Here is a 10,348-nt window from a genome sequence, read left to right as displayed (position 1 = left end):
CAGACACAGTCTCTGTGATGATATCTAGGTGAAAGAGTCTCTATGTGTTGAGGTTTATCTTACTTGAGACAGCTAGCAGACAATCGGTTTAGCCAGTCAGTTATTCGAAGTAAGCCATTAGATTTTAAGTTAATTTAATTACTTAATAGCTTTTCATTAAACTCAAGGACCCCCTGCAGTTCCATCACTAACCCTAGTCTGGGAAACCCTGACGCACTGTAATATTTAATGCACTTCATAATGTTAATAACAAAGACTGCAAAATACTTTGTATTTTTATATCAATATGGTACAATATTGGCCTATTTAAATCAATGAGATTAACGAGTTAGGTCAAATCTAAAAAGTAACCAAAAAGTAGTCAGAAAACATTACCTAAAATGAGTAATCATTACTAACTACAATATTTGTCATGTAATTTAGATTCAGTTACTGACTACAATTTGTAAGTAGTAATCTAAGTAATCCCAGGCAGCACTGTTTATAACCGAAATGTGCTCTGGCAATCTAGGCTCATCTTCCAGTGTAAAAATTTGTTGTTTCATTAGTTGTTTGTTGTTCAACTATCAACTTACTTATAATGCTTGAAAAGAGTTTGTTTATTCTTTCTGTATTGGTGGTTTAATCTTGCTTAAACTGTATGTGTGGCAGCTTGTAAAGAAAGAAGAGAGTGATGCAATTTCATGTTATATCTTTATCATAATCTTCTATCCTCATGTCACTGTCCACAGTTAAAGGCCAATTCACACCGCACAGACAAACACCAACAAATACATTTGTTGGGTTTTGTCTGATCAGTGTGTTACCCCTCTTGGCATCTGTTGGAGTTGGTTGGAGTTTGTTTTCACCTGATTGAACATGTTCAATCAGTGTTTGTTGGGGTCTGTTGGGGCTGTGTGAACATGATAGTTATTTTTCATAAATTTCTAAATCCAACTGCCAACTTGGTTGATTGTGTTTGTTGGCGTTTGACTGTGCAATGTGAATTGGCCTTCAGAGATTCAGAGATCATTTGAAATAAAAATGGAATTGCGATTTTTTTAAATGGTATATTTTTAAATGTAATATTTCCTCATGATATGAACATTACAAAACAGTTGTTTCCAAATGAAGCATACAGTTTTAACAATCCTAAAACATATTAGAAATGATAATCTGAAATCACTTTGACAATTTTTATGATTCGAGTAATGGATAAAAATATAGTATCTTACATGGAAAAACAAGCAATCAAACAAAATTATAATATCATTACAAATTGATCTGCTGATTTCTTGCACAACTGAAAATACAATGGAGTGAAAGAAATTTTCAGATTTCTGTAACTGTAATAATCAACTGAATGTTTTAACTACACAATAACCAGGTTTATATATGTATCATCAATAAATCAAATTTGCTTCATTCTCATACATTGTAACTAACTGAATCTTTTTTGTTCCACACATATTCATACCTTTTAACAGATGAAATTGAATTGTTTTCAAAATGAACAGATTTATGCAAATTCTAAGCAACAGAAGAAACTGTTTTCCTGGAGGTTTTAAAAGTAACAGTGCATCTACAAAACGCTCTCTTCATTGCATCTTGCAGTTCTTTATTCCTCAAGCTGTAAATGATGGGGTTCAGCAGGGGTGTGAGCACAGAGTACAGCACAGCAATGACTATGCGAACATCTGGGTCAAATCTAGCAACTCGATATGAGATATACACAAAGGTGGCTGAAACATATGAGATACACACCACTATCAGGTGGGACACAAAAGTGGCCGCAACTTTGAGCTGCTGTGCCTTGCTCATTTTTCTCATAGCTTTGCCAATACAGACATATGAAATTAAGATGAAAAGGAATGTACTGAGAAGTGCAATGAGGGCATTTGTTAGGGACAAAATACCATTCCTGGTGGTGTCAACACAGGCAAGACTCACTACTGAAGAGTGATCACAGAACATGTGCCTAACGATATTAGGCCCACAGTAAGGCAGCTGAGTTGCCCAAATAGCTGAAGGCAGCACTATAACGACCCCAAAACCCCAAGAAGCAAATATCAATAGAATACAGAGCCGCCTGGTCATGATAGTCATGTACCGAAGGGGGTTACAAATTGCTACATACCGATCAAACGCCATCACGGTCAGCAAAGCGCGCCCTGTCACTCCAGTTGAGAGAACAAAGTACATCTGTACAAAGCATCCTGTTTTGGAAATGGTCTTGACCTCAGTCAGCAACACTGTCAGCATTTTGGGAATAGTCACTGATGTGTACACAATATCAGAAAAGGATAAATTATGAAGGAAAAAATACATAGGAGTGTTGAGCTTGGGGTCAGTTCTAACAAGATAAATGATCATGCTGTTTCCACTCAGAATAGAAACATAGACAGTGAAGAAAATGGGAAGCACATATCTGTCCTTCAGTCCATCGAGGATGAAATATTCCACAGGCCCACTGGTGTTCATTGTGGTGATTTGCAGATCCTGACCTGGTCAAGGAAATATATGTGGGAAATAACAGTAAAACAAAACAAATAAAAAAACAATCCTTTCCGCAAGGTGCAATGTGTGCTGTATATTGGGGGATACCTTATTATCTACAGTACATACAGTTTTATGCTATCTTGGAAATGATGTAGTCTTTAAAGTATATGCACCCACATTAAAGATTAAAGAAAGGCCTTATACAGTACACTGTTTACTATATTAATAAATCATAGTATATAATAAATATTATTATATTATATGTTGCTATTAATAAATAATATGCTTTAGATGTTATTTAAACATGCCATTAAAGTTCATATTATTTACTGCATAAAAAAAAACAATTTAGATATTAAAAATATCTGACAATTTCTGGATATGTAGAGAAATTGAACTAACCATACAATAAAATATGAAGTGAAATGTAATCAGTGCTATATTTAACCATCATTCATAATTAAATTCTGTAGTTTAGTTAAGTCTCTAACAGTTGAGAGTCAGTAAAGGTCAGTGTTGTCACTCTGGCGTCTTCCTATGTGACGAACATTAAACACAGAAGGAGCTTTAAATGCGGACATTTTCAAGAATGAAAAAAAGGTGTGTGTGTTTTTTTTAATTTATTTATTTTTTTACTATTATTATTAACCACTTTCCAGTTAATGATGTTGTGCATTTTATATCCTTGGCAACAACTCTCATGGTGCATCATTAAGAGTAGCAAATGACAGTTTTGTTTTGTTGGATTCATGACTATATGTTCAGATTATATTATTATATTATAATTATCTTTATTATTATTATTATTATTTTTAATTTATTGAACAGAGAAACACAATCCATACAGTTACAATAACAATACAGAAATTTGAAATGCTAGGGGGGATATAAATAAAATTATAGGAATACATTAAAAAGTGTACATGCTTGCAAAATTCTAATAGCTTTTTGTTTCTTTGAGGGTAATATAGATTCAATATAATATTTCACTTCATTTTTAAATGCTATAAAACATGTTTTTTACCTGAAAATTTACATTTATGTATATGAAATTTGGCCATTAAAATAAAAAAATTAATAAAATAAGTGCAAGTCTGTTTATCTTTGGAGTTTACAATAATGCCTAAAAGAACATCTTTCCACTGTAAAATAAAATTTCCAACAATAAAGTCAAATACATTTTGCCAAAAAAAAAAAAAAAAAGATACATAAAGGCAGTGCCAAAATAAATGAACAGCTGTCTCCGGCTTCTGTTTGCAAAAGCTACAGCTTACATCTATGTCTTTTTTTATATTTAATTAAATAATGTTTAGCACGGTATATTTTGTGGAGAAGCTTAAAAGACACTACTTTAACCTTGTTTGTTAAGAGATACCGATTAGGCAGAAGCCATACTTTTTTCCAATCAACAACATTCAAAAACTGATTCCAATATGCAATTACATTTGGTTTTGACACAACATCCTTCTGGAAAATTGCTCTTATTGATCTATTATAATTTTTTTTTTTTTTTTTTTTTTTTTTTTATGAATTCCTCATATGTAAAAAGAAGGCCCTCAGAGTTAAATAGCTGATCTACCAGAACAATATTATTGTGAAACCAATTTTCGTAGAAAATTGATTTTTGTTTATATAAAATATCCTTATTATTCCAAATAATGTAATGGTGTGGTGAGAAGTTGTGTTTGAAAATCAGATTCCATGCAAGAAAAGCTTGACGATAAAATGCAGAAAGCTTCACCGGTATTTTGTTGATATCAAAGTTACAAACAAGAAAGAAATGTATGATGCCCAGGCTGGATAAAATATGAAAGGGAATCATATTCCAAATAGAGGTTGGATATTTAACAAGTTGTCTAATCCAGTTTACTTTAAATGTATTGTTTAGTGTAGTAAAGTCTAGGAGGTTGAGGCCACCATTTTCATATGAGTTCACTAAAATAGTTTTCCTTATATAAAATTAAAGAGCATCTTATCAATCTCATTTGATATTTTATTATCAACATGAAGAGCCATAGCTGTATAAGTTAGCCAAGATACACCTTCTGCTTTGGAAATCAAAACTCTTCCTCTTAACTATAGATCTCTTGGAAGCCATCGGTTTAACTTCTTTTGAGTATTTTGAATAATAGGATTAAAATTTAATAAACTTCTATTCTGTTGTGTCTTACTCACTATAATTCCTAGGTATTTGACTTCTGTTTTGACCGGAATGTTACAATAAGATGCCACAGGACATTCTTTAACTGCCATAAGTTCACACTTCTTTACATTTAAAAAGACACCAGATGCTTTAGAAAACTCTTCATGATTCGGATCACTTTTCAAACAGCCAAACTGCTGAAATCACGTGACTTTGGTGCTCAGAACAGCTGATTCCACATGCTGATTCATAACGCTCCGATGCTTCCTGAAGCAGTGTTTTGAAAACACTGAAATATCACCAAAAATATTCTCGTCGCTTTATAATATTAATATTGAACCGCTGTACTCACATGAACTGATTTAAATATGTTTTTAATGGATCTTGAGAGAGGAAATGTCATTGCTCCCTATGCAGGCCTCACTGAGCCATCAGATTTTAACTAAAATATCTTAATTTGTGTTCCGAAGATTAACGAAGGTCTTACGGGTGTGGAACGGCATGAGGGTGAGTAATAAATGACAGAACTTTCATTTTTGGGTGAACTAACCCTTTAAATCTTGTATTGGTTTTCTTTATCGTAATAGATCTTCTTTTACACATTCTTCAAAACAGCTTTTGGTTAAAACGACAGTGCTTCCAATTTTGGATTATGGTAATGTCGTTTTCTGGTCTGCTTCAAAAACTCTCCTTCAAAAATTAGATGTTATTTACCACTCTGCAGTCCGCTTTGTGACTGGAGCTTCATTTAACACTCACCATTGCCACCTGTATTCTTTATTGAATTGGTCTTTTCATTCTCGAAAAGACACATTCATTGGTTTCTGTTTATTTATAAAATTCTTATTGGTAAAACTCCATCATATTTACAGTCCCTTCTAAATGTTTATAATGCAAGTCATAATCTGCGCTCTAGCAGTTTCTTTAATCTCTGAATACCCAAAGTCCGTACCTCCTTTGGTCATTGCTCTTTTCAGTTCTCTGCTGCATATGATTGGAATTATCTGCAGCAGACTCTAAAGCTTAGTTCATTTATATCGCTTTCTTCCTTTAAAAATTCAATTCAGTCAATAATTCAAGATCATTGTACTTGTTTTTAGTTATTTGTTTGTTTTTATATGTCACTGTTGCTTTTTACACTGCCTCTTGGCATATAAAGCGTTATAAAGGGTTTTAATTGCGTTAGTAAAGAAATTTCCAAAACCAAATTTTATAAGTGACTCAAAAATAAACTGATGCTCTACAGGGTCAAAGGTCTTAAAGAAATCAAGAAAAAGAATAAATTCCTTGTCTACATTAAATTATGGATAATCCAAAATATCTAAAACTAATCTTATATTGTTTGTAATATGCCTGTTCCTCATGAATCCAGATAGCTTTATGGTCTGTTGATGGAGTAGAAGTAATATCAATTACCACATCATCTTTATTGAAGTTCTCAGACATTAACCAAAAGTCTATTCTGGACAGACTGGACCCTGTTTTATTGCTCCAGGTAAATGACTTATTATGTGGAAATTTGGCTCTCCAAATATCTATGAGACTGAATTTATCCCTGAAGTTTCTTAGACTTAGACTAAATGTTTGAAATGTTGTAAAGATATATTTAAATAATATAAAGGAAACTTATGTATAAACCTTTGAACCTGTAAACAAAAATGAAAAAGCATTTTTTTTTTTAATTCAGTATTTTTGAATGAACAAAGATTATTTTGCATGATATATTTATATATTTTAATATATTTACTATGTCTATGACGCCATCTAGTGTTGAAGAAAGGAAAGTTACTTAACTGGAAACATATAATGTGTGTGTGTATATATATATATTCTTATATATAATTATATATATATAATTTCTGTAAATTTAGCTGATTTGGCAGCACTGCTACCACAACATTTGGAGAATCGCAAGTAGAATGTTTTAAAGAAAAAGGAGGAGAATCCATGAACTAAAATGTGCTTTTAACATACTATCTCTGTATTTAAAAAAATTTGTTACCACAGTGTTAACTAAATATTTATTTTAAATACAGAGTTGGTATGTTAAAAGCCCATTTTAGTTCATATTCATGGTGTCTCAAAATAGCACAGTTGAGTACACTTAAATGTTCTTAAGATTTTTATTCTTAAGATATTAAGTAAAAAAAATAGAGCACTTTAAGTACATTATGGAAGTGTACTTTTTTTTCACCTGGGTCAAGCTGCTGAACCTGAAAGAAAATGTTGTGGAACAACAGATGTGAGCAGTCTTCACCCTGGGTTTGGCCTTTTGAGTGGCATATTGTAAATACACCTGTCATTTTGACTGCCTGTTTGAGAAGGATCCTCTGTCTGACCTTCCTCCAAACTATACATTAGTCTGGACCTAAGGCACATAACCCGGCCTAGTGTGTAGAAACGCTTTCACCATACCAGGTGCAAACTCTAAACACAAAGGGGCAACCAACAGGGCCTGAAGGTCTCCTACTCTCTTTAGAGACGTAATAGATAGCAGATTTTTTTTTTTTTTTTTTTTTCAAATTTCTAATTTTCTCTTTCTCTTTCGCAATAGTTTCAATGGGCTCAAACAGAGCCAATGTCAGGCCTTCCAGAACAATGGCCAGATCTCAAGTTGGAAACCTTGTGTGGCTTGCAGGCCTCAGCCTCAAAGCACCATGTAGGAAACGTGACACCAATGGGTTTCTCCCCAATGCAATGACTCATCACCCAAAGGTGTATGGTAAACAGCTACGGCTGCCACGTAGACCTTTAGAGTGGAGGGGGTTACCCCTGGGGAGAACCAATCGTGAAGGAACTCCAACACTGAGCCAATTGAGCAGTTAACTGGGTCCATCTGGCACATGAAGTGAAAACTCTCCATTTCAAGGCATACAATTTCCTTGTGGAAGGAGCTCTAGAGTTGAGTATGGTCTCAACGACCTCAGTTGAGAGACCAGAGTTTAAGAGGTGTGCCCCCTCAGAGGCCAAACCCACTGTTCTGGACAGGGGTGAAAGACAGTGACCCCTGCCTGAGACAAAAGGTCCCTCCTAATGGGAATCTTCCTGAGGTGAGACATCAGGGCCCGTATGTATAAAGCCACTCAGAGTTTTTTAGTCTTAAGTGTGTCAAAATTCTAAGAATGACATAATGTTACTCTTATTCTAAGACTTAAGAATAAGTATGATTCATAAAGGTTCAAGACTAGGTCTTAGCTCCTAAATTATTTAAGAGAGCTGTAGAGGTCTCTTAACCTAGTTAAGAGTAACAAGATGGCAGCAAAGAAGAGGAGACACATGCTTTCCAATGAAGATATGATGTACTGGAGTTAAATGATGACATGGAGTTGATAAAATTATATAAACTTGATTGTCAATTCTTTTTGTTACTGACCTAATAAGAAATGTAATAACTTTAAATAAATTTAATAAATATTACATAACCCTTAAATGCATGACTGTTTCGCCAATCATTCTTACATATTCGGGTCTTTATCGGAACCGGATATCGAACCGGTTATCCGGTTATCGAACCGGATCTATATCTAACACGGAATGATCTCTACCTGTCGTGATAATATAAAACTCCTCTGATATTAGAGTAACAATTACAGAAGAATAAAATAAAGCATATTTTGTTTCCTTTTGGAGCTTGAAAGTGCTCAGTTTGAGCAGATGTTTTATGCCATCACCACTGTCCTTGTCAGAGCTCATTTCCCAGTAAATTCAGCAAATAATAGGCTAGTTTTATGTTTGAGGTCATGAATATGAGCCCATTCGCGATCTCAAACATATTCTCAAAACTATATAATTTTCAACATCTTCAAAATCAATATTTCGATCGCTAACAGCTTCACCAGATCCATCCAGTGACAGTTACAGTCATATTTGATTGCGTTCAGTAATCTGCTCTGCAGTAAATCGCTGAGCCATTTCATGTTTTTCTTATTTCGTTTTCTGTCTGAATGAGTCATCACTTCAGCATTGTGTATCAGACATTGCCACCTTGTGGAATAAAGGTGAATTGCACTTATTCCGTCATCTAAGATTCAATTAATGTTGTGAAGAAAAAATATACGTACACTCATACACACCTCGGGTCGTTAGTGACCCTATACAATTTTTACAAAAAAATGAATACAAAAATAGGCATTCTTTTATAATTTTATGATTTTTTTCTTGTTATATTCTTTATAATCAATTCATTGAGGATTACCAAGAAGGTTGATGTCTAACTTTAAAAAATGAATGAGGAGGAGGGTAGTGAATGATGTCCCGGGTCACTAAAGACCCGAGGTATGCATTTAAGGGTTAAACAATAATTCATATGTTTAATGCATTTTAATACATTTAAAAGGTGCTGTATGCGATTTCTCAAATTTGTTGATATTTGAAATCAACCCAAACAAACACACCCCTCTCTTCATTCCGCTGCCTCCAAAACTCACACTCCAATACTAAACACTCTGCCCCGAATCTGTCTCGAACCCTGGCCCGATCACTGTAGGCACGCGAGACGAGTGCACAGCCAATGACGCTAAAACATCTCATTCTCTAGCTGGTGTCGGTGTGCAGTAGTTTAACTGCACAACTCTCACTATCTGGCCTCTGTTACACTAGCAATATGAGAGTGGATGTCTGTTTATCACTGCTGACGCACAACAAAATGCTTCACAAAAAATAAAGCGCATGATGAACGACAAGGAAACACAAAAATTAATGTACAGTACACAAGAGTAAATACAAACAAGAGTTTGTTGTTAATCGCCAACAGAACCGCAGCTCCATACAATCAAACCCAGTGTTACTTACATGAGAAGAAATCAAAGCAGCATCCGTGTCTGTTTTCAGGCCTTCCTGCTTAGCTCCAGCGCTGGAAAGCTTTTCTAATATTAACACGGTCCTAAAGCACTTGCCCAGTCATAAACCTTCATTGCAGTGATATTCTTTTGAGCTGTATAGTGTAAAGTTACTACACCAACCATAGTGGCTAAAATTGATGTGCAAAGGTTTTTTGTTTGTTTGTTTGTTTGTTTGTTTGTTTGTTTGTTTGTTTGTTTGTTTGTTTAAATGACCCTACAATTTTGCTTAAACCATCAAAATATGAGGAAAATATTTTTATTTGTATGTTTATATTATTTAAGTGTTTTAAAATATGACATTGACTACAACATAATCAATTTTTAATATTTCATTGGTTTTCTCTTGTTTTTCCATGTGTCCATCATTTCTTTGCATGACAGCCTGGCCAAAAATAAACTGAAATAATTTGAAATTTCATTTTATTATAACACATGAAACAATTGACTCTAAGCACAGCTACACGATATGCTTACATCATTTAACACATTTTTTAAAATATTTTTATTTTTATAATAGCATTAAATTATTAATGTTAGCTACTGTGACTTCACCCTTGCAGACTTGCTATTGGCTGATTCAGAGGTTAAGGGTGGCCATTTTGAGTTAACATCAATGTAGTCCTTAGTTCACATCACTTAAGTCAGCACTTAAGAATCAGTCATATACTTTACTAAAAGTTGTTTTTAGCTTCTTTATAAAAGTCTCCTACTCTTAGAAAAGTCCTACTCTTTACGAGGAATTTTTTGACACTTAAGTCAAAACTTAAGACTATTCTTAAGAGCATTTCTGAGAAGTTTTATACATATGGGCCCAGGTCTGAGAATCACGTCGGGCCGGCCAGAACAGGGCTACTAGTATTAGACAGGGGACCAGGGGACCCTCTGT

General features: G+C 34.1%; 1 protein-coding gene across 1 annotated transcript; it reads right to left on the bottom strand.

Annotated features, from left to right (window-relative positions):
- Positions 1 to 521: 521 nt before the first annotated feature.
- LOC125252815 (olfactory receptor 4E2-like) lies at positions 522 to 3,051 on the bottom strand. Its single transcript, XM_048166400.1, has 2 exons — positions 2,881 to 3,051; positions 522 to 2,483 (listed from the first exon to the last, which is right to left on the bottom strand). The coding sequence occupies exons 1-2, from the start codon at positions 2,930 to 2,932 to the stop codon at positions 1,510 to 1,512; spliced, it is 1,026 nt and encodes a 341-aa protein (XP_048022357.1). The 5' UTR covers positions 2,933 to 3,051; the 3' UTR covers positions 522 to 1,509.
- Positions 3,052 to 10,348: the final 7,297 nt, after the last annotated feature.

This window comes from Megalobrama amblycephala, linkage group LG18 (assembly GCF_018812025.1).
Source record: "Megalobrama amblycephala isolate DHTTF-2021 linkage group LG18, ASM1881202v1, whole genome shotgun sequence".
NCBI lineage: Eukaryota > Metazoa > Chordata > Actinopteri > Cypriniformes > Xenocyprididae > Megalobrama > Megalobrama amblycephala.
Note: the sequence above shows the minus strand (reverse complement) of the source record. Positions and strands in the feature narration are given on the sequence as shown.

Coding starts and splice junctions, on each gene's coding strand:
- LOC125252815 (XM_048166400.1), bottom strand. CDS start 2,932: ATGATGGTTAAATATAGCACTGATTACATTTCACTTCATATTTTATTG. Junction 2,484..2,880: donor ACTTCATATTTTATTGTATG/GTTAGTTCAATT, acceptor TTCCTTGACCAG/GTCAGGATCTGCAAATCACC.